The sequence below is a fragment of the Cervus elaphus genome, chromosome 20 (genome assembly GCF_910594005.1).
Source record: "Cervus elaphus chromosome 20, mCerEla1.1, whole genome shotgun sequence".
NCBI lineage: Eukaryota > Metazoa > Chordata > Mammalia > Artiodactyla > Cervidae > Cervus > Cervus elaphus.
This window is the reverse complement of record NC_057834.1, coordinates 52,302,319-52,327,668: the sequence shown is the minus strand read 5'-3', so window position 1 is coordinate 52,327,668 and position 25,350 is coordinate 52,302,319. Positions and strand designations below refer to the sequence as shown.

Sequence of the window (25,350 nt, the reverse complement as noted above, 5' to 3'; positions counted from 1 at the left end):
AATGGGTACTGAAGGTTGGATTCTTAAGTATCCAAAATTGATATCAAATACTGAAAAACAAAGACTAAAAATCTAGAGTAGAGGTTAGACTCTTAAAAATACAATATTAAAAAACAACAAAAACAAAAAATTTAAGAAACATATATGAAGTTTGCTTTAAAAATAGGGTCCTTTTCTCCCCCCAGGTTATAGTGGGTTTTAAAAATGAAAATTAAGAAGTATTAGAGGAGTAATAGAGGACTTTAAAAAAAAAGAAAGAAAAAAATTTTTTTTAATTAAAAAAATAATAGTAATAGTAGAAATATATCTAGAAATTTCTCTAGAGTTGTTGCAGGCAGTGTGGGTTCGGTTCAGTTTCAGATAGCTCCTTGTTCCAGCTTACACTTCTCGATATCTATAGGCCCCTTCCAGTGTAGTCGGTGTTAACTACATGGATTTTAATCTGTTGCACCTGTCACTTCTAAAGTGGTTCCCTTTGTTCATTTGGCTTCTGTTTGCAGGTGTCTTCAGTGTCTAATTTCCACCCTGACACAAGTGGGCGAAGGTGGTCTCTTGTTTAGCTTCACTTGTTCAGTGAACCTAAACGTGCTGTGGGGAGGGAGGGGCACTGCAGACAAATGTCACTGGCATGTGTGGGGAGCACTCACAGTGTTCCGGCCACACTGGGTTTGCCCCCCTCCCCCTCTCACGGTGTGTGTGCTTTCCCCGTCTACACTGCTCAGGCTCCAGGCTGCTCCCCAGGGAGCGGGCCCTGAGTTGTGTGCACTTCCCAGGCCTAAGCCGCTCAGGTTCAGGTTCTCGGGTACTCCACAAAGACGCAGACAGGGTTGGACCTGCGTTTTGTCCCTTCCCTGGCCAGAGCAGCTCAGGCAGCCAGGAGCTTGATGAGTGCACTCTCCCCCGGTGCAGTGCGCCTTATCCCCTCTGCGGTCCCAGCCTCAGTTTCCACTCATGAGCCTTGTGTCTCTTCTGGGAAGCTGATTTCTGTTCGCGACCCTCCCTGCGGATGTCAACCATCCAGAATCTCAGGAAGTCTTTGGTTAGAGGCTGGAAGCCTGTTTGCAGTTTGGTAGGGGATGCCGTCTCTGGGGCTGAGTTTGCCCCTTTCCCCTCCTCCCTGCCTCCTGCCTCCCGTGGGAGATGGGCTGGTCTGCAGCCGGCTAGCTCTTCTCTGGTATTCTCTTAGTCCTTTGTTCTGGGAACGGGTGGGTAGTGCATCCCACAGTTTAAGTTGCTATCTCTCGTTAGCTCCCTCAGATTGCCCTCAGGGCTTTCAGGCCCGGTCTTTACCCTAAGCAATGCCATGGCCCGCTCCTCTCCGTTCAGCCCTCACTTGCTGGTGGCGGATGCAGGCGTCTGGGGTACTTTTCTGCTGGGAGTTGTTTTTAGGCATGTAATCTGTGGGTTTTATTTATTTTACCTCCCACTTAGGTTGCCCTCTGAGATTCGAAAACTTCCCCTAGACCCGATGGTGAGAGGATTTCCTGGTGTTTGGAAACTTCCTCTCTATTAAGACTCCCTTCCTGGGACGGATCTCCGTCCCTAACTCTATTGTCTCTCTTTTTATCTTTTATATTTTGTCCTACCTACTTTCGAAGACAATGGGCTGCTTTTCTGGATGTCTGATGTCCTCTGCTAGCGATCAGAAGTTGTTTTGTGGAGTTTGCTCAGCGTTCAAATGATCTTTCAATGAATTTGTGGGGGAGAAAGTGGTTTCCCCTTCCTATTCCTCCACCATCTTAGCTCCCTCCCAACAAATGGCTTTATATTGCAAGAAAAAAGATTCTCCTGATATGACTTCTTAAAATACTTCATTTATTCAATATTCATTTGGCAAATATTTTTTGAGTGCCTGGTTCAGTGGTAAAGAATCTACCTGCAACACAGAAGAAGCAGGAGACATGGATTTAATCCCTGGGTTGGGAAGATCCCCTGGAGGAGGAAGGTCATAAAGAATCAGACATGTCTGAGCACATATCTACCACACTAAGACTTAAGCACAGTTCTAGATACTGGGGATATAACAAAAATAAGACTTATCTTCTTCCAGAGCTTACATTTTAACAGGGAAAATAGGCAATAAATAAAATATATAAACACATAGTATATTAGTTAAGGATAATTGCTGAGAATAAATAAAACAAGTGTATTAGAGAGTGTTGAAAAGACTTGAAATTTTATGTAGAGTGACCCATACTGAAATGACATTTGAAGAGCTGATGAATAGTGAAACTGTGGCTAGCTTGAGGATAACATTCCTTATAAAAGGAACAAAAAGTATGCAGTCCCAGAGGTGGAAATGTGCTTAGTGTACCTGGGAAGCAGCAAGGAGGCCAGTGTGGGTAGAGGACAATGAGCAAAAGAAGGGTATAAAGTAGAAAAGGCCAGTATTTAACAGGATAGAGAATTTGGGTGGACAGATTATATAATGCTTATAGGCTATTGTAAGAACTTTGGCTTTTACTCTGAATATGATATGAAATTAGCAAGATATTTCTGAGCAAAGACCATGATCTGACTTATGTTTTAAAAATAAAACTCTTTCTGACTGCTGTATTGAGAACAGATTTTGAAAAGAGGACAGAGGAAAGGTAGTTATTTTAATAATGCATATGAGAGATTGTAGTGGCTTGAACAAAGGTGAGAGCAGCAGAGGAATTAAGTCAACTTCTAGATCTATTTTGAAGATTAGATGTGGGATATAATAAAAAGGGCCAAGCAATTCAATTTTGGACATGTCAAGTCTAGAATGCATATTAGACATCCAAATAGAAATAATTAAGTAGGTTTAGAGACAGATCCAGGGTAGTGATATTAACTGGGGAGTCAGCAGCATATTTAAAGCTATCAGAGTGGATGAGAACATATACAGTTGTGAGAATGACTGTACTTAGGAAAGAGAAGAGATAAAAGATGAGAAGGAAGCATAAAAGGATTAGCTAGGGTAATAGTGAAGTCTAGCAAGAAGGTATTTCAAAGAAGAGTGATAAATTGTGTTAAATGCTGCTCAAAGGTAAGGTAAAATTGATTAGTGTGTCATTGATGTGGAGGTCTTCGTTAATCTGAACAATGGCAGTTTCAGGCTTCCCAGGTGGCGCTAGTGGTAAAAACTCTCCTGCCAATGCAGGAGACTTAAGAGAGTCAGGTTCAATCCCTGGGTTGGGAAGATCCCCTGGAGAAGGGTATGGCAACCCACTCCAGTAGTCTTGCCTGGAAAATCCCATGGACAGAGGAGCCTGGCGGGCTACACGTCCATAGGGTCACAAAGAATCTGACACGACTGAGCACACATGTACCACACTAAGACTTAAGCATAGTTCTAGATACTGGGACTATAACAGTGAATGAAACAGAAAAAATAAGCCTTATATTCTAGCGCTTACATTTGGACAAAGAGTTGGACAACTCTTTTCGTGTCATAAAGAGTTGGACACGACTGAAGCAACTTAGCACATGGCCGTTTCAGTGACGTGGAATTTGACTACTTCCTTAAGCAAAGGAAGGAAAAAAGTGGAGACAGCTATCTTCATCAAAAGCAAGAAACTCAAGAAGTTGGAAGGGAAGACTAATAATACATCCACAATGTCCACTTGACAAGGAAGTGGGTCAAAAGAAGATTCTTTTTAAAAAGATATAAGAATTAATAGCAAGTTTAATTAGGGAAAGATTCAGGATGATAGGAAATGGTTATACCGAAAAGAAGATTTTTTTTTTTTTTTTTGGTAGAATGGCCTGTAATAGGGAAAAGTGATCGCATCTGGTGGGAGATTAAAGTGTTTTCCTGGTGGCTCAGATAGTAAAGAATCTGCCTGCAATGCAGGAGATCCAGGTTCGCTCCCTGGGTCAGAAAGATCCCCTGGAGAAGGGAATGGCAATCCACTCCAGTATTCTTGCCTGGAGAATTTTTAATTCTGTGGATAGAGGAGCCTGGCAGGCTCCAGTCTGGGATCGCAAAGAATTGGATATGACCAAATGACTAACACTTTCGGAGAATAGACAGAACTGACAAGAGAAACAAGAGAAACATAGTAACAAGAGAGAAGGAACCAGGTATATCACTAGATGGTGGTAGATGGAAATTTGTAGAACTTTTGGTTTCATAGCTTCAGTTTTCTTAGTGAAGTCGGAATTAAGATCACCCATTGAGAATGAAGGTTAGGGAGAAAGTGTTGTAAGTTATGAAAAGAAGAGTAGGTACGAAAGACTCATCTAATAAAGTAAGGGAGTAAATGAACTTTATAAAAACAATTGGCAAATGGATAAAATAGTCTAAAGTTGTCTATAACAAATTTGGTGTGGTAGAATTTTAATTTCCTTATGGTGGGGAAATGCTATAAATATTACAGAAATTACATTCCTCCTTCAATTTGTATACCTATAACTATACTCTGAAAACTGGATATATAGTCTTAGGATTTCTAACTTTTGATCTAGAAACTTTAATTGAAACTGTAGTCTCCTGAGTAAGTATTTTCTTTGGAGGATTATTAGTCTTGATAACATGATACTCACATTTGAAGCTACTATGTATTTTCAAATATTTTAAAATAAAATAAGATTTGTGTGTTGTTAACAGTAGCTTCTCTGGCTAATCATCAACTTCTCACTTGTCTAAAGTCCAACATAAATGTTTCTATTTAGTAAGGAGCATTTCTCCAGGCAGTTATTTAGGAACCCTGACTCCTTCCAACTTCTAGTTCTGTCATCTTCAACAACTTGCTTCCAAGGTTGTTGCGAAAGGGGAGATACCATGAAGGATTCACGTGGAAAGTTTTTAATGACCCAGATCTGAAATAGATGTACATCACTTCCACCCACATTCTACTTTCTGGAACCGAATCATATGGTCACACTTAATTTCAAGACAGACTGTGACCCATTTCTAGTTATGTCTCAGGAGATTAGGGAGAAGGGTCAGATGAAAGACTAGTCTGTCACAATTAGTTGACACTCTTTAAATTTTTAAATGTTCTTCCTTGCTATTAATTTAAAAATATGAGTTAACTAGGCTATTATGTTTTGAACGATTGCTTCTTGCTGTTCTTTGAACATGCCGGGCATGCTCCTTGGAAACTTCCCCCTGACTCCAGTACTTCTGATTCCCCTCACACTGCTTTTTCTCTCCATGGCACATAATATGTTCTAACACACTATATACTTCACTTAGTACGTTTATTATTTATTGTCTTCACTGACTAGAATGTAAACTTCACAAAGACAGGGATTTTTGTTGGCTTTATTTATTGATGCACCCTGAGTACTTAGAACAATGCCTGGCCCATGGTAGTTATTCAATATCTGTTGAATTGATTAAATAAAAATGTAGTATATACTTAAGGAAGACTTACATATCATACTGATGATTCTTATAGTAAGTAAAACTTCAGAACCAAAATTTTTAATGCATGATTTAAAAATAAGATCAAATATTAGAAATTAGAAAATTAGAAATTTTCTCAAAGCATATTGTTATAGTAGCCTATATTTGTCTTTTCTGTTCTGAGCTCCAGAGAGTCAGTTTTGACAACCAAGTCCAGAATAAAATTTAGACTAATGCTATTGTTTTTAGTTTTAGAGTAAACATCAGAGTAAGAAAATTAATATATCATTCTAAATTAGAAGATCAGTATACTGATTTGTGGTAATCTCATAAAAAAGATCTCACAAAAAAACTCATAAAAGAATTTTGACTAGTATTAATAAACAATTGGAAAATTTATAATTATTATAAAAATTTTATAAGCTAATTATATAATGTTTAATACCTTTTTAAAAAGTGAGTGCAGTTTAGATGTTATTATAAGAAGGTGAAAATTCCTATGGGGCCATTGTCCAGAACAGGACCACCAATACCACACCAGACATCAATATTAGGATGTTATTTGGCTCCCCCAAATTCCATTCTATTTTTTCTCAAAGTATACAGCCTATTTATCAAAATACAGGGATTTGAAATGCTCTACTGAATTAAATCTATCCCCTCATTAGAGGACCTTTAATCTGCAGGGCAAAGTCTGCCCAGTAAAACATACAGCATGGAGCAGGTCATAACACCTCCTGCAAGAAGTTTCATACCGAAAAGAGTAGAAGGCCAGGTCCCTTAGGCCCAATTTTTCTAAACTCATCAGTCATATTAAATCACTCCTTCAAAGAGTGATTGAAGGGCAGGAAGAATTTCCTATCAACCTAAAAATGGGCTATGACAAAAACCTTCTTATAATAACATCTAAACTGCACTCACTTTTTAAAAAGATATTAAACATTATATAATTAGCTTATAAAATTTTTTACAGAAATAGGTGACAGGTTCTGGATCTTAAGTGAATGGTATGTAAGCTTTGTCTGAAGCAAAAATGGGTACCTTAATGTGTCTACAGGCCATATGCTCCATCAGAAGCATGGGCTGAGGGAGCCTCAGCCAAATTTGGGCTGTAAAAAGAGCATATATTAGCCATACTAAACTGAGCAAGGGTGTAGTACTCAAAGGTTAATATTTTGGATATATTTTGATAGTGGAACCAAAAAGATATGCTGTCAGTGCTGACAGTTTGGTTGGAAGTAAGGATGAGGTGAAAGAAAGGAAAAGTGAAAGACTGGGTTTTGAAGTTCTGTTCTGGACCATGTAATATTTGAGATAGCTTAGATGTCTAAGTGGAGATGTTAAGAGTGTCACTGGACAAATGAATCTCGAGTTTTCCAGAAGAGTCAGTATTTAGTAACCATTGGCATAAATATACCATTTAAAGCACAGAACTGAATGCACTCTCTTTACAGATAGTGTGTAGTTATAGAAGGGAAAGGAGTTAGTACTGAGCCTTGGGGTTACTGGGACATTGTCAAGCAATAGAGAAGTTGCTCTAAAGACCAATAAGGGAGACAGATGAAGTGTAAATGATGATAGAACAAAGTGATTCAGGAAAGGATTATTCTGTGTCATATACTTCTGAGTAGTAATACTTGAAAGTATAGAATAAATAGTTGGATTGGGAATTGTCTATATGATACAGAGTACCTACTCTCAGTGACTTTTGCAGTAGCAAAAGTAGCAAAAAGAAAAGTGTAAACAAATGAATATAAGTACGAAAGATACAGAGACATACAGGATAATTTCACGTCTTCACTTCAGAGAAGTCCTTCTGGAAGAGATGGATTTTGGACATAAATAGAAATTCTACAGGTGTATAAGGACAAGAAGAAATCAAAGTGGAAGAAATAGTAATACATACAATGTAATATGAATGATGAAGAGTATTTAGTAGACCCAGACCATGGTCTCTTCATATAGGATGTTGTATATTATGTTGCAAAGCTTGGACTTTTTTTTTTTATGGAAGATGGTTAAGCAAGGAAAATAAGACTTTATTACTTAAAATATATTTTAAAATTTTACAAAGGAATATAAAGTATATGGTTTCCAAGTCTATCATATATTCCCCTACTTGAAAAAGATCTTTGTTTTAGAAAGATCATTAGATAATGTAAATCAGTACAAGTGAGGTTTTTGACGATATTGAAATAGTCTAAGTGAGAGATAGGAAAATTTCTTAGACTGAAAGTTTAAGTTATAGGCTTTTAGATTAGATCTAATACCTTTCCTAAGAAAAATATCCTAACTTGATTACTTAAGCAGTAATAAAATGTCTCCTATTTCAAGTAAATGTAAATTAATGATGTAAAAGAGGAAGCTGCTTTGGTTGATATAAAGGTTAGAAATAAATTATTCATAGTTCAGGCAACCTGAATTCAGTGTAATTAATAGTCAACAGGCTGTAGTAGTACATCAAGAACTTTAATCGGTAGCAGGTAACTGTGGGTTAGAAATAGGAAATGACAGAGATAGATAAGATTTATTATTTAAGTTATGAAATCATAGAGTTTAGAGCTGGGGGGAAGTGAAAACTTCATTTAATTTCAATAGATCAGTGTTTTGAGGCCTATAAAAGCAGTCAAAATTATAAGGAAAAGATAAAAATGACTTAGTTTCTATTTTCATATGTATAACCTACATCAGTGCCTAAATATAATCATATAAATTCTTAGTGCCTCATTTTACCCTTCTGCTTTCTTTTCCCCCATCTTTCTTCCTCTGTATACAGCAGGGTTCCCCACTAATTTATAAAAATGAGATAATGTGTACTTTTCAGAGTTTTGCTTTACTAATTCATTTTCTCATGGAGATCTCTCCAAAACATGATATAGTTCCAATTCATTCTTTTAAATTGCTGAGTAATATTTCATGGATGAACCATAATTCAGCTGTTTATCTACTCAAGTATGATAGAGACTTATGATCAGGTATATCCAGTTCTTATTTCTTGCCAGACACATGAGAAAATTATACTTTCCCTCTCACTTTGGTAAGGCTTTATGATAAGTTCTGGACAATCAATTTTAGGTAGGAGTGATATGCATTCATTACTTCTGTGCCAGAGTATTTGGTTAATAACACGAGACCCTCTGTTACATTCTTCCTCCTGCTGCAGCAATTTGTGATATAAATGACGAAACCTCTGTCATCCTAGGTCTGTAAGTGAAAATTACATGGAATTAGGTTTTCTGATTAGCCCATCACGGTCATGTAGTATGAATAAGAAATAAGTCTTTGTGGTGTTAAGCTCTTGTGAGTTTAAGGTTGTTTGTTATTGTTGGCATAACTTATTCTATCTTAACTGATGTAATGGGATTTCTCTTTGTTTCCAGTTTTATGCACTGTGAACATTTCTATAGGATAAATTATTAGCTTGGAGTTCATGGGTCTATGGGGCTATATATTTGAAATTTTAATAGATGTTGCTGGACTTCCCCGGTAGTCCAGTGGTTGAGACCATATGCTTCCACTGCAGAGAGCGCAGGTTCCATCCATGGGATGGATCCCACATGCTGTGCAGTGCAGCCAAAAAAACCCCAAAAAACAAAAAACCAGTGATAAAACTGTGGTGCAGATCATCTAATTATTCTAATAATTTTCAAATTAATTTTAATTTAAAAATTATTGTTGTGATACTTGCTTGATGAGGCTGTCTATTGTTAAGCCTGTGTCTGAACTATGATTTTTCAAAGGATAATGCATCAATTTTTTTTCAGTGACTTTTCCAGTAAATTGATAGTCATTAAATGATGTAGTCTCAAAGAGTAGAGAATTTATTTGTCAACAGTATTGTTCATAGTCAACAATATTGTTCCAGTAGTCATCAGTGGATGTGAGAAGTGGACCATAAAGAAAGCTGAGCACCAAAGAATTGATGCTTTTGAACTGTGGTGTTGGAGAAGACTCTTGAGAGTCTCTTAGACTGCAAAGAGATCAGTCCAGTCAATTATGAAGGAAATCAGTCCTGAATATTCATTGGAAGGACTGATGCTGAAGCTGAAGCTCCAATACTTTGGCCACCTGATGTGAAGAGCTGACTCAGTTGAAAAGACCCTCATGCTAGGAAAGATTGAAGGCAGGAGAAGGGGACAACAGAGGATGAGATGGTTAGATGGTATCACCGACTCAGTGACATGAGTTTCATCAAGCTCCGGGAGATGGTGAAGGACAAGGAAGCCTGGCATACTGCAGTCCATGGGGTTGCAAACAGTTGGACATGACTGAGTGACTGAATGACAACAAATTGTTCATAGTGCCAAATCCTCTCTCAACATACCAGATTAACAACTATTACATTTAAGGTTTTCTAGCTCTTATAATAGTATCTGAGATTTTTGCACATTCTATTTATCACCTAAATAGCAAATATGCATGCTCAGTCATGTCCAACTCTTTGTGACCCTTTGGATTAACCCGCCAGGCTCCTCTGTCCATGGGATTTTCCAGGCAAAAATAATGAAGTGGGTTGCCATTTTCTCCTCCAGGAGAACTTCCTGACCCTGGGATTGAACCTGTGTCTCCTGCATTGCAAGTTGATTCTTTACTGCTGAGCCATCAGGGTTTCTCTAAATAGCAAATATAGTTTATTGGATAATCATGTTTAATTAAGTCAAAACTACTACTTCAACCACCGGGGATATGATGTGTATGTGAAAAGTATGGGGTTTGTTTGGCTGACTCAGTTTGGAGTCCTAGCTCTGCCATTCAAGTTCAGAATAACGTCTCTGTGGCTCAGCTTTCTGGGCTGTTAAATGGTGATAATTATAAATAGGGAAGATGAGTTAACAGACATTTTGAAAGGTGTCTAGCACAAAGCAAGTGCTAATAATTATTATCTCTAATTTTTGTTAATGGAATCAATGTTATGAATGCCCATGACAGGTGGGCCTTCACTAGGTTTTAATTAATTTGGTTCACTGCATGAAGGTGAAAATTCAACAATGAAAAAGTAGGACTTGTACTTTAGATGTTCCCTAGCCCTAGACTGGCCCTGTGGATTCTCTCCATCCTCAGAAGCCTCTTTCCTGACCTGGGAGTACCTGATATATCAGGAGAACCTATATTGCCAAGCTGGTGCCTGTGATAGCTATTATTATTGTTGTTGTTTAGTCACTAAGTCATGTCCAACTCATCGTGACCCCGTGGACTGTAGCCCACCAGGCTCCTCTGTCCTTGGGATTTCTCATGCAAGAATACTGGAGTGGGTTGCCATTTCCTTCTTCAGGGAATCTTTCCAACCCAGGGGTTGAACCCATGTCTCCTGCATTAGACAGGCATTGGCAGATGGATTCTTTACCACTGAGCCACCAGGGAAGCCAGCCATTATTATTACCCACCTGCTTATTCCAGTTCCTTTAAAAACAGAAGTTAACCTGGAGGCTGTAGTTCCTACAAATGAACATGTTAGGGCCACCCAAGGCAGCTTTGGTCAGTAATTGGTGACCACAGTCTATTAAAGACCAGGTTGGATTGGAACACTGGTATTTTGGTGCCAGCTCTACTGATTCAGGTATTCTTTGCCTCACTAAGAGCTGCATTTGCTTTGGAGGACTCATGGAATGGTTTGTGGTACATGGGAGTCAAAGCAGGCTAACTGGCAGACCAGCAAGTAGATGAACCTGAGGATGTCCCCCTAGTAGTAACCATCTCTGGTGCCCAGGACCCAGAAAGAGAGCATGAGTGTAACATAGTCTGACCTTCCAGACACCCTGTGGCAGAAGGAAGGTAGGGATGCCAAGGGAGGTGGAAATTTTTGTCTAATGAACTTGATTCCTGTGACCTTTATAAATCTGCTTACTAGTTCTTATAGCATTTTTGTATATTCCTTATAAAAATCCTTATATTTTCTGCATAGATGGTCAATGTCACCTGTGGATAAAGAAATTTTTACTTTATCAAACTCTATGTTTTTTTTCTTTTTATTGTATTGTTACACAGGCTAATATTTTTGGTGCTACATTGTATACTCACATGGTGAGAGTGGACATCCTTGCCTTTTCCCCAGTTATTTCACCTTAAGTATGACACTGTGGTGTTGGAGAAGACTCTTGAGAGTCCCTTGGACTGCAAGGAGATCTAACCAGTCCATCCTAAAGGAGATCAGTCCTAGGTGTTCACTGGGAGGACTGATGTTGAAGCTGAAATGCCAATACTTTGGCCACGTGATGTGAAGAGCTGACTCATTTGAAAAGACCCTGATGCTGGGAAAGATGGAGGGCAGGAGGAGAAGGGGATGACAGAGGATGAGATCGTTGGATGGCATCACTGACTCAATGGACATGGGTTTGGGTGGACTCCAGGAGTTGGTGATGGACAGGGAGGCCTGGTGTGCTGCGGTTCATGGGGTCACAGAGTCAGACATGACTGAGCGACTGAACTGAACTGATGATGTTATTAATAGATATCTTTTAGCAGGTTGAAGAAGTTCATTATATTACTAGTTTGCTGGAAATTTTTATCATGAATGAATGAATGATGAATTTTCTCAAAAATTTTTCCACGTGTTTTGAGATTAATAACTGATATTTTGCTTTTAGTCTCTTGACATGGTGAGTTACATTAATTGACTTTTGAGTGTTAAATCGACTTTGTATTCCTGGTATAAATCTCACTTAGTCATACATATTATCCTTTTTTATATATTATTGAATTTGATTTCTAAAATTCTTGTGAAGAATTTTTGCATCTTGACATTATTTGTATTGTTTGTGTTATTTTTAGATTCCACATGTAAGTTATATCATATTTTTGTCTTTTTCTAGGTCCATCTATGTTGCTGCAAATGGCAATATTTCTTTATTATAACTGAATACACATTTCAAAATGAACAGTTCTGTGGCATTTAATATATTCACAGTGTTGTGCAAACACTACCTTTATCTAGTTCCAAATCATTTAATTACCCTCTAAGCTGTTATTCCCCATTTTCCACTCCCCCAGCTCCTGGTAGCCACCAGTCTGCTTTCTATCTCTTTGAATTTACCTATTCTGTATATTTCAAATATATGGAATCATGTCATATGTGATTTTTTTGTGTCTAGCTTCTTTCACTTCAATTATTTTTTACACATGTGTAGTGAAGGAAGTTAACTATATTATTAGTTTATTAGTCCTTAGCTACACAGACTAATTTGCTAACAATCTTTTATTGATTTTCACAGATAACAATACTATGAATTCCTTTTAAAGAAAAAGGTCTACTAAACAAAGATGAGAAAAGTTAAAATACTTTTTGGTGAGATTCATAACATATTGTTGATTAGTTGCTGAGAAGTGGTTACACGTGTTATTGTGAGTACAGTTAATACTGCTCATATTATTCAGCCAGAGAAATAATATCTAATTACCAAGAGGTTATATAAAGTAACAAAAATAGAATGAAAGATATTATACTAAGGGTTAGGGAAATGAGTTTTGATATATAGGAAAGAAAAATTGATACTGATCTGACTATATGACTCTACAAATTTTATTACAGAAAACATTAGCAATTCCTATTAACATTTATAGATGACCTTAATTTTAAAAATGTTTTCAAATGGATGGAACAAGTTTGTATAAATTCATATAAATCTGACATATTAGAGGCTTTAACTGGTTACCAAAAGAGAGCAGCAAATTGACGTAATTTTTATACATATTAAATCAAAATTGTCTCTTCACTTCGGAGCTCCAAGATAATAAAATGATCAATATGCCCATTAGGTCCAGCTCTACTTGCTATCAATTATCTGTGTTGTTTAAGAAAAGAGCATTAAAAGGAGTTTAATAAACAGATTTTGTTTCAAATTGCAGGCTATTGTAATTTGACGCTTATAGATATCTCAGAGTTCAGATGAATAAACTGATGTTTAAAAAAGTATCTGTTGCATAGGATTTTAGAATTTTATGGAACTAGAGCATATTGCAAGGTAGAAAAGCACCTACTCTTTGCGGTGGGGAAAGTATTAGTAACTCTGATCCATATTCCAATGTCACTCCTCTGTTAAACTAATTGTGAATGGCTTTTTTTTTTCACCTTTGAAAGTGAGTTAAAATTTTAATGTAATAAAAAAGATATTAGGAGACTTGGACTTCAGCCTGGCTTTGCCTGTAACTATCTATAGAACACTGAAGCAGTTAATAACCTCTCTATGCACCAAATTATACACTCTGAGATTAGCATCTATATGTTCACTTATGCATTCAATAAATATTTATTGAACATATCATGTTTACAATAGTCTGGTTTGATCTCTGAGGATACAGTGATGACCATGACAGATAAGCCCCTCCATTTATGGTGCTTATATTCTATTTGGAAAGGGAGAAACAGAGAAAAACATGTAAGCAAATAATATAACATCAGAAGCTTATAAATGCTATGAAGAAAGTATGAGAGGGTAGGATAAAAAGTGATGGGGCTAGTGTGAGACAGTACATTTGGTTGTCAAGGAAACCTTTTCCGGGGAAATAATGAGGAAGCCATTTGGAGATATGGTGAAAGGGCTCTTCATAATGAGCAAACAGCAAATGGAAAGCCCTGCTGCAAGAAAAGTTTAGAATGTTCAAAAGAGTATAGTAAAAGGAAGAGTGAAGAGTGAAAAAGTAATACAACATGTATCCAGATAAGTAGGCACAGACTATTTTTATCTACTGGAATTTTAAAAACAGCTTTGTTGGGGCTTTGATTGACATGCAATTAACTGTTAGTCACTCAGTCATGTCTGACTCTTTGCAACCCCGTGGACTGTAACCCGCCAGGTTCCTCTATCCATAGAACTCTTCAGGCAAGAGTACTGGTGTAGGTAGCCATTCCCTTCTCCAGGGGATCTTCCTGACCCGGGGGCCAAACCCATGTCTCCTGTGTCTCCTGCATTGCAGGCAGATTTGTTTCAGCAGGTAAAGAATTGCCTGTGATGCAGGAGACACAGGAGACATGAGTTTGGTTCCTGGGTCAGGAAGATCCCCTGGAGAAGGGAATGGCAACCCATTCCAGTATTCTTGCCTGAAAAATCTCATGGACAGAGGAGCCTGGTGGGCTACAGTCCAAAGAGTTGCAAAGAGGTGGACAGGACTGAGCATGAGCAAGGCGAACATTGCAGCAATCTATAAATTATGGGCTTTCCCTGGTGGCTCAGATGGTAAAGAATCTGTCTGCAATGCAGGAGATCTGGGTTCAATTCCTGGGTCAGAAAGATCCCCTGGAGGAGGAAATGGCAATCCACTCCAATATTCTTGCCCAGAGAATTCCATGGACAGAGGAGCCTGGAGGGCTACACAGTCACAGTCCATGGGGTGGCAAAGAATCAGACAAGACTGAATGACTAACACTTATATGAAATACAATTTACTGCATGTATTAGTTTCTTAGGGCTGTTATAAAAAAGCATGACAACTGAATGGCTTAAACATCAAAAATTTCTTGTCTCATAATTCTAGGGGTTAGAAGTCCAAGGTAAAATATTGGTAGGGGAGGGTCATGCCACTCTGAAGGTGCTGGGAAGGGATCTGTTCTAGGCCGATGTCCTAGTTTCTGGTAGCTCCTTGTGGCAAGGAACTTTAATCATCACATTGCATTCTCCCGGCTCCTATGTCTGTGTCCAAATGTCCCCTTTTTATAAGGATACCAAATGGTATTGTTTTAGAGACCTAACCCACTTCATCTTAACTAATTTCTTCTGCAATGCTCTATTTCCCAAATAAGGTCACATTCGAAGTTACTAGAGGTTGGCACGCCAGTGTATGAATTTTTGGGGTACAGAACATAATTGTGCATATATTTGAAGAGTACAATTTGATAGGTTTTGGCATATGTATATCCTGTGAGATCATCATAATCAAGAAAAACATATTACCCCGAAAAATATGTACATGTTACCCCTAAAATTTTCCTGTGCCCCTTTGTCATCCCAGTCTCCTGTTCTTCCTTGTCTTTCCCCATCCCCATATAATCACTGGCTTTTGCTCTAATGATTAATTTGAATTTTCTAGAATTTTATATAAACAATCATATGGCATGCACTTTTTTTGGTCAAGCTTTTTCACATAGAATAATATTTTTTATTGAGGTAACAGCTTATAACATTATATGCTTCATGTGTACAACTTTATAATTCAGCTTCTGAATAGATAACAGTGTATGCTAGTTTCTATCCTTTCTATCCAAGAGGCTAGTTTCTATCCATCACCATACAATTGACCCCCTTTACCCATTTTGCTTTCTCACCAACCTTCTTTCTCCTCTGGTAGCCACCAATCTGTCCTCTGTATCTATTTGTTTTTGATTGTTTTATTTATTTTGATTTTTGAAATAGTCCACATATGATTGAAATCATATATTATTTGTCTTTCTCCACCTGACTTATTTCACTTAGCATAATACCCTCAAGGTACATCCATGTTGCTGCAAATGGCAAGATTTCATCTTTTTATGACTGAGTAGTTTTCCATCTTCTTTATATATTCATCCACTCATAGACATTTTAGGTTGTTTCCATATCTTAGCTATTGTGAATAATGCTGCCATGAACATAAGGGTGCATATATCTTTTTGAATTAGTATCTTTGTACTCTTCAGATAAATACCCAGAAGTGAAATATATGGATCATATAGTTGTATTCTTAATTTTTTTGAGGAATTAACCATATTGTTTTTCATAGTGGCTGCACAAGTTTACCTTTCTACCAAGTGTATGAGGGCTCCCTTTCCTCCACATACTCTCCAAGACTTGTAATTTTTTTCTCTTTATGATAATAGCCATTTTGATAGTTATGAGATGCTAACTCAGTGGTTCTGATTTGCATTTACCTATTAATTAGTGATGCTGGGCATGTTTTCATGTGTCTGTTGGCTATCTGTATGTCTTTGGAAAAATATCTATCCAGGTTCTGTGCTTATATTTTAATTTGGTTGTTTGTTTTTCTGATGTTGATTTGTATGAGTTCTTTATATTTTTTGGATACTAACTCCTCATCGGATATGTGATTTGCAAGTATCTTCTACCATCTGGTAAGTTGTCTTTTAGTTTTGTTGATGGTTTCTCCTTTGATGTGAAGAAGCTTTTTAGTTTGATATAGTACTGTTTGTTTATTTTTGCTTTTGTTTTCCTTGTCTGAGGAGACATATCCAGAAAGATATTGCTAAGACCAATGTCAAAGAGTATATTGCCTGTGTTTTCTTCTAGAGCTTTTATAGTTTAGGTCTTAAATCCAAATCTTTAATCCATTTTGGATTAGTTTTTGTGTGTGCTATAAGATAATGGTCCATTGAACTGTTGACATATTGCTTTTGTTACAGTGAGGCAAACAGGATAAAGGGGTAAAACTGAGTTATGGCTGTGGAATGGAGAAAAGTGTATTTTGGTTCCAAAGATTCAGTAATTATTTATTCAGGTACTCCCTCAGCCATTTATGCATTCAACAAATTTATGCATTCAACAAATATGTGCTAGGTGCTGCAGCTAAATATTTTTAAATAAATAAATGTTGAGTTATTATAAATTGTGGTTGTTTAGTCACTAAGTCACATCCAACTCTTTTGCATTGCCATGGACTGTAGCCTGCCAGTTTCCTATGTTCATGGGATTTTTCAGGCAAGAATACTGGAGTGGGTTGCCATTTCCTTCTCCAGGGGATCTTCCTGACCCAGGGACTGAACCTGCATTGGCAGGCAGATTCTTTACCACTGAGTCACCTGGGAAGCCCTTACCTCACATTTAGTGCCAGGCTGGATCAATCACAAGGTGGATTAAGATTGTTGGGAGAAATATCAACCATATGCAGATGATACTACTCTAATGGCAGAAAGGGAAGAGGACCTAAAGAGCCTCTTGATGAGGGCAAAAGAGAGTGAAAAAGCTGGCTTGAAACTCAGTATTAAAAAACTAAGACCATGGCATTCAGTCCCATCATTTAATGGCAAATAGAAGGGAAAAAAATGGAAACAGTGAGAGTCTTTATTTTCTTGGGCTCCAAAATCACTGCAGATGGTAACTGCAGCCATGAAATTAAAAGACACTTGCTTCTTGGAAGGAAAGCTATGGCAAACCTAGCCAGCATATTAAAAAGCAGAGACATCACTTTGCCAACAAAGGTACATATAGTCAAAGCTATGGTTTTTCTAGTAGTCATGTACAGATGTGAGCTGGATCATAAAGAAGGCTGAGCACCAAAGAACTGATGCTTTCGAATTGTGGTGTTGGAGAAGACTATAGAGTCCCATGAACTGCAAGATCAACTGGTCAATTCTAAAGGAAATCAACCCTGAATATTCATTGAAAGGACTGATGCTGAAGCTGAATCTCCAATATTTGGCCACCTGATGTAAAGAGCTGACTCATTTTTTTGGGGGGCGGGGCTGACTCATTTGAAAAGACCCTTGGTGTTTGTAAAAATTGAAAGCAAAAGGAGAAGAGGGCAGCAGAGGATGATATGGTTAGATAGCATCATTGACTCAATGAATATGAGTTTGAACAAACTCTGGGAGATAATGGAGGACAGGGGGGCCTGATGTGCTGCAGTCCATGGGGTGGCAAAGAGTTGGACATGACTTAGTAACTGCACCACCACCACAACAATAACAGCAACAACTATTTATTGAGCACTTATTATATGCCAGACACTGTGTTAAGTGCTTTACACAAACACTGATACTACCTTTAAACAGGCAAAGAAATGGAAATAAAAGAGAGCTCAAGCATGCTAATGTCATATAGCTAGTAAATGACAGAGCCAGGATTTGAGCTCAATCAGTTTGAGATCTCAAAATATTTGGCCATTTACTTAAATACTATTGTTTCCTACATGTAAATTTTATTTATTAAGTTTTAAATTTAAAGAAAAAACAATTAAGATATTTTGAACTATTTTAATCAGCAAGATATGTACCAATTGTCCTGGATTGCCATAAAGAAGTTGCCTTTGCTTTATAGATGAGCAATAATTTTATATATCTCTAAATGAGCATTTAGATACAATTTGGGGCAATCAAGTTTCCCCCAAATTTCCATTCCCAAGACTGACATAGACTATATTAAGGGTTTTGTTTTGTTTTGTTTTGAATTTGTTTTTTCTCCTTCTCTGTTTATATTTTTTAATATTAATAAATATTAATAAAGGATGTATTTATAAGGGTAATTTTATTTTGAAATAGGAGAAAAGGAAAATTCATGCTACAATAATGTCAGAGTTTCCAGAGGAAGATGTGAAGATGTTTGTCTAAACACATTTTATTTGAGATTCAGTATGAATTTTCAATAGGTGATTTTCAGATAAGAAAGCAGTAATTCAAACGTGATTATGTAAACAAGAGGATCAGAGAGGAATTATCCTGAAGGGTATAAAATGAACCAAGAGTTTTTAGTCTGGGTCATTACAGCATCAGCTCACCAATGCAAAGTAAGGTAGGTGTCTACCCTGAGAAGGATTTGTGAAATGAAATGTTGCTATTCTAAATTATTCTTATTTTCATCATTTTAGCATTTATTTAAAAATGGCAAATGCTGAGTGATAATTTGCCTTGATAAGCTCTAGAAATCCTAATTACTGCTCCAAAATTGTTCAATGGTGGGTGAAGATGAATAAACTACATATGTAAGGATAAGAAAATTTTCTACTGACTTCAAAGAAGAGGAAAAATTGGTCAATTCCCTAATGAAGGCTGATTGCTATTCATGGCCTTCCCTTAATATTTACATTTGATTTAAATGTTTTAATCAATTGAATATGTATTAAATCCTGTAAATTACTAATGATTATTTTTGATGATAATGTACTTCTGAGAAAACCTGGAGTAAATTCAGTTTGGGGTACTTGCAGAGGTAATTTACTCTGTATTATTTTAGTTATAGCTAACCCGCCTTGGATGGTGTCCAAAGCACATACATACCTTATAGTACATTTTGCTCTCTAGAAAAATATATTGCTTTAGGCTAATTCCTGGAATGTTCACAGGGTGGGCAATTGATTCTTTTCACAGCACAGTAAGGGATTTGAAGAGAAAAGATTGGTGAAAGAAACTAGAAGAATAGAGAGAAATATGCTTAGAATAAAGGTAGTAAGAACAAAAAGATGAGAAAAAAGGTTGGGTAGGGGACAAAGGAAAGAGGATATCTTGGAATCAGGAAAAATGTTGCAAGTGTAGATGATCATGGCACTGAAAAGTGCATCTCAAAATTTGTGCCTGAAATCATGCCTCTGTGTTTAGGTGCTCAATAAATCATTTATGAATAGTTTTAAAAGAGGGTATTAAGTTGCAGAGGTTGAGAATCCAGGTGAGGACACAGGAGAAATTGTGGCAGGTCTTACAAGGAGGTATTAACTAACACTGATTTATATACTGAATGTTATATAGTTACATAGTCTTCTGTAGCATTCCAAGTGCTTCACATGTATTGTTTTATTCTTATTATGGTTTTAGGAAGGAGTATATGGAAAAATGAAAGCACAAATTTCTTGAATTCTTAGTTACACACAATTGCAATAAAATCTGGAAGCATAATTTTAGATCACTATTAAACCAGGGACCTGACACTAATTTATCACATAGAATCATACTCTGTTTGTGCTGAAAAGTCCTTCCTTATCATCTTCTAGGTTTCAGTGTTTTTTTACAGCTGAAGAAATTAAGGCCCAGAAAAATTCTTTGGGTGAAGTTTTACTATTTGCAATAAAGGAGAAAGAATAATTCTTACTTTATTTACTGTTATATAGCAAAGATGATTCAGCACTTTTAATTTTTCTTTTGTTAGCTTGGAGTTTTACATTTAAAAGAGAAACTTCAAGACAATTTAGAGTGTCCATAATGGATATGACAACAATGAGTAAAAGTTCCAAGACTGTTTTTTAAAAATTCTACAGTTTCAAAAAGGATCAAATGTACTTGTCTCTTTCTGCTTTGCAGATGGGGAAATTAGGCCAGACAGATTCAATATTTTAGTTGATTTCTCATAGATCTATGGGAGATCTTGAAATCTGTTCCTTACCCTCAGAACCAATATTCTCATCATAGGTTAGCACATATCTATTTTATATAGATCATATGCCTAAAAGTTAAAATACGTGATATTAATTATTTCCTATGGCAAAAATCCAATGGTTGACTGGCTAAATGGGCAAGAACCGTATGATCATGATGTGTGAGTATTTTATGTCATTTACTCAGTCAATACTTTAAAGATCCTTCAGAGGATTCTCTAAGTCTGTGGCTCTAAAATAACGGAACCAACTCTACCATAGAGGGAGCTCACATTTGTGAAGCACTGAGAAAACCAGACTCTATGAGCCAGGAATTCTTGTAATTTTGCTCTGATCTTTTGTAATTTTGCTCTTGTGCTTTCACTCTGTTCTTTTGCTGTACAAAATGTCTGTAATTTTGTTTCTTGATATTTCATACCAAGAATATGCAAATTTTATTTGAAAGTATTTACCAGAAAACACTTTTTAATGGGTTAGTTCACTTCCTTGTCTATATAGAAAAAGTCTTTCATTACTGTGGTGTCAGAGTCATAGTTTCAAGTCTCTGAGCACTTAAAACACTAACTACTTTTTGTAAACATTTTTTCTTATTTATCTTGAGTGGATATCTAAGAGTAGAATTGCTGGGTCATCAGTTAAGTATATGTGTAATTTTATAAGAAACTGTCAAACTGATTTTCAAAATATTTTTGTGTATCATTTTACCATCCCACCAACAGCATATGAAGGTTCTATTTACTCAAAATCATTACCAACACATGGTGTTATCAGTTAAACAATAGGTATTTTTCTTAATTAGTGTTCATAGGTATCTCTTTCACTAGACTGTCAGCCTTTGAGGTCAAAGACTATAACATCCATTTTGTGTCTCTCAGTGCCTAGTTAAAATGCTCAATATATATTTGTCTAATTCATCTGCAGTTCTCATTCTGCAAATAGAAGACTGGTTGAAATGGCCACTAATCTCTGGAAGTTGACATTTAAAATACCTGGTAGCTTGTTGAATGTGGTTTCATTTTTTTCTTATGAGTTAAGTTAATTAAAGACAAAAATTCTTTAACTTGTTAACTGAGGCTGAGTCCATGAGATTTCAATTAATGGAAGTTTTAGTGTATGCAGTTTAAAGATGCTATTGGAATATAATTGATAGATTTGAGGAAAAATTGAGAAAAATCTTGATACAGTCTTCTTGATTGAATAACAATGTTTAATGAATTATAATTTATTTAATAAAATGATAAAACAAGTTTGTATTCAAAGCTATTCCATGAAGATATGTATTTTCTTTTCTGACTATGGTCCTTGAGAAGGTAAAGAATCCAAATATGCCAAACCAACTGTACAGTATTTATAAGATGAAAAAAATCTTCTTAATCTTTGAAGTGATCAACTTACATCCAAAAGTCTCAAACTTGATTATCCCCTCTCAGTGGCAAAACTTAAATAAGTCATAACATTATCCAGCTCATTACAATGCCCAGTTGATAGTGAACACACTGTTCATCAGAGGGCTCTCATTATTTAGGGCCTGAAATCATACCTCTTTGTTCAGGTGCTCAGTGAATCATTTATGAATGATTTTAAAAGGGGAGATTAAGTTGCAGAGGTTGAGAATCCTCTGATGTCTTCCATGCAGCCAAAACTTATTTTACTTTCCTGGCTAACCTACAGTGGACCTGTCATCCTTGATTGTGTTACTCTCATTGTGTCAACCTATTTTTTTTGCCTCCATAATCTTTTTAAGATAATGAGTTCCATACAACTTCAAGTAAAATGATTTTATTTTTTCAACTCTATTTCTTTCAACTTTAAAGGAATATCCTAAGGGTTGAGAAGAGGGGTTTTTTAATTGCTGGGTTTAGCCCCTTAACACCAGTGTAATTTTAGTTGACCTTTTTTGGACTTTCTCTAGCCTTGTCTTTCATGACAGACATTGGGTAGAGTCATACACAAGATTATTTGCATTGAGCTGATACTCAAGTTTGATCATTCACTTCCTTGATTTCTTTGCCCTTTCTTATTATGACCAGTTTGTTGGCCTTTTAAGTTATTGAACCAAAGTTTTTAGAAAAGCACATTTCTGGGAAAGCCCTTACTGAAGCCTATTAACTCACCTCTTATAATGATAAAGGCAGGTATTTCGATTGTTTCCAATGAATGAATTATTTTGTACTTAGTTGACTGTATGTCCCTGCTACTTTTCTGTTGTAGTGTTTCAGGCTCGCCATTTCACTGGATCTAAGTGGTACTTGCAAGCAGGACTTTCACTCTGTAAGCTTTGTCATGATGGGGTACATGGATCATAGCCACATCTAAGTGTGCACAGAAAGGTTATTGAGAAAATTAACTATTAAAAAACACTAATATAGGGTCTAAGACAATGTAGGTATTCAATAAATACATATATTTATACACACACACATACACATTATAGCACTTTCCAAATGTCCCTTCTGAATGTTCTAAAGGATACATGTAATATCTTAATCTTATCTTTGATTTAGCATGACTGCTATCTTCCTGATGTCCATGATTTTTGGCCTTGCATGTGGACAAGCAATGTCTTTTTGTATTCCAACTGAGTATACTATGCATGTTGAAAGGAAAGAATGTGCTTACTGCCTAACCATCAACACCACCATCTGTGCTGGATATTGTATGACACGGGTACGTAGTTCATTTCAGTTCTTTTAGCTGAAAATTAGATAAACCTAGACCCAGTCCTTTTCTATCCAGAAAGAAAATGAGATAAACCACAACCTGATTTCCAAAATCTAATGCTTCTTGGCTCTGTAGAGGTAGAGTGCACAGGTTACAGTGTATACTCAGCACAGTGGACACATAACTGTTTATAATAGTTTTACTTCCAAAATTTATTTAAATGGCATATTGGTCACATGATATAAGATGAGAGAGAGGGAGTGTCACTTTTATCTCTATGGGATTTAGTGTGGATATATTGAGTTGGCATTGGGAAATGGAACTAAAGAATCCTCCTCCAGTCCTATTTATGATGAATATAAGTTAATTAATTTTTACCTGTTTCCATGACTACATATTTTCTAAAGTCCTATCACATTATGCTCCTTTTAAATTCTTTCCTCAGGATGTCAACGGCAAGCTGTTTCTTCCCAAATATGCCCTGTCTCAGGATGTCTGTACATACAGAGACTTCATGTACAAGACTGCAGAAATACCAGGATGCCCACGCCATGTTACTCCTTATTTCTCCTACCCTGTAGCTATAAGCTGTAAGTGTGGCAAGTGTAATACTGACTATAGTGATTGTATACATGAGGCCATCAAAACAAACTACTGTACCAAACCTCAGAAGTCCTATGTGGTGGGATTTTCTATCTAATTTTAATAGTAATGTAATTTGCAATTTGGTTAAATGTATTTACCTGGAATAAAACTAATAAAATATTGACATATTTCACAACACCTTGTGTACTTTTGAGTACTATTTCATCCATATCCTACCCGTTCATGCATTAGAGAGCTTAAGGGCTTTAGAAGAAAAGGGGAGTGAAAGAGCATTTCCAGCTCATATGAAGAATGATTTACACATGAAAGGGCAGAGTGGTAAAATGAAGAACAGGGACATGAATTACTAATGAAAGCCAGTCTTAAGTAGACTCTTTTAACAGAGGGCCATGAGCTTCGTCTTAGCCTATTAATAGAAAATGAATATGGGAAAGCTACAGAGTAATGTGATCAGCCCCTGAAGTAACACATGGCATCAGTGTACTGGAGACACCTACTTCCAAAGGCTGAAACAAGACTGAAGCAGAGGGGAAGGGTAAGGAATATGTGAAATTTGCAATATGGTACTTTATCCTGTCATTCAAAGCCACAAGATAAAACTTCACCAAAACTCAGTAAACAGTATATTCTAATCTATTTAATTACTCTGGTGGGCCTACTGACTTATGAAAGCTATACTCCAAAAGCCTAGATAAGAGGCCACGATCATTTTACATGTAGAAGTCTAAATCCTTTGTAGTCTTTCAGGTAATTTGAGACATTTTTCAGCAACTTATGCTGTTTGGGGTTTTGATGTCATGAAAAACTAGTATAATTATGAAAGATTTTAGGAATAGTGGTAGAGTGTGAAGGGATTTCATTGAGAGGAATCATCTTAAATTCTAACCTAAACCTTCAATATGGAAACACTGTTTTCCAGTAAATTTGCTTAGCAAGTGTTTTGTTTTTCTTTTCCTTTCTTAAGTACTCTTTCATGAGAGTTTGGTTTCAAGAGCAGTGTGAAGTGACAGACCTAGTCCCTTGTAGACTTGACCTCAGAAGGACGACTAATCCTGTATTTTCCATTTCTCTCTATCCAAATTCTGGATAAAGAATTTGCCACTGTGTGAAAACCATTGTCAGCAGGGCCAGTTGTCTTTGCTATATCCCACAGTCACTGGTTGCATTAACATGGGCATCATGTAAATGCCTACAACCTGACAGTGTCTGAGGGGATGCTAAGGCAGTGCAGATGGATTAGTACCCAAACCCATGCTCCACCAATGAGGACACAGTAATTGTACATTTATATGCAAGGTCAGGAATCCAAATTATTCTTACCTTAATATCTGAAGTTGATATTAGGATGAACTCCAAATATTAATCTGGGTCTTCAGGTTCTCATATTGCTTGATGACATGAACACTTAAAGCTGCAGGATTATAACATTCCCTCTGAATACTGTATGTTGAATACAGATATTTGAATAATGAGTAAAAAGTCTAATGTTTAAACCTAACTGGTACTAATCACATATGACTTTCACAGAATCTGAAAAATGTTTTTCAAGAACTTGAAATGTGGAAAGGCTATGAGGTTCAGAGAGAGCCCTTATAAATAGTCCAGCTCAGAAGACATTTTTAAAAAATTAATTTATTTTAATTGGAGGCTAATTATTTTACAATATTGTAGTGGTTTTTGCCAAACATTGACATGAATCAGCCATGGTTGCACATGTGTTCCCCATCCAGAACCCCCCTCCCACCTCCCTCCCCATCCCA

The 25,350-nt window shown here is 36.6% G+C and overlaps 2 protein-coding genes across 2 annotated transcripts in view; both read left to right on the top strand.

Moving 5' to 3' along the window:
• The window catches only part of SYCP1 (synaptonemal complex protein 1), a 146,404-nt gene extending 134,946 nt beyond the window's left edge, over positions 1-11,458 (top strand). The window contains exon 34 of the mRNA XM_043877177.1: positions 11,306-11,458. The gene's annotated coding sequence lies outside the window, so the exon portion shown is untranslated. The remainder of the gene's footprint in view (positions 1-11,305) is intronic.
• A 7,250-nt stretch (positions 11,459-18,708) lies between these two features.
• On the top strand, positions 18,709-23,767 carry TSHB (thyroid stimulating hormone subunit beta). The gene is made up of 3 exons (XM_043877182.1): positions 18,709-18,750; positions 22,828-22,990; positions 23,430-23,767. The coding sequence occupies exons 2-3, from the start codon at positions 22,829-22,831 to the stop codon at positions 23,682-23,684; spliced, it is 417 nt and encodes a 138-aa protein (XP_043733117.1). The 5' UTR covers positions 18,709-18,750; position 22,828; the 3' UTR covers positions 23,685-23,767.
• Positions 23,768-25,350: the final 1,583 nt, after the last annotated feature.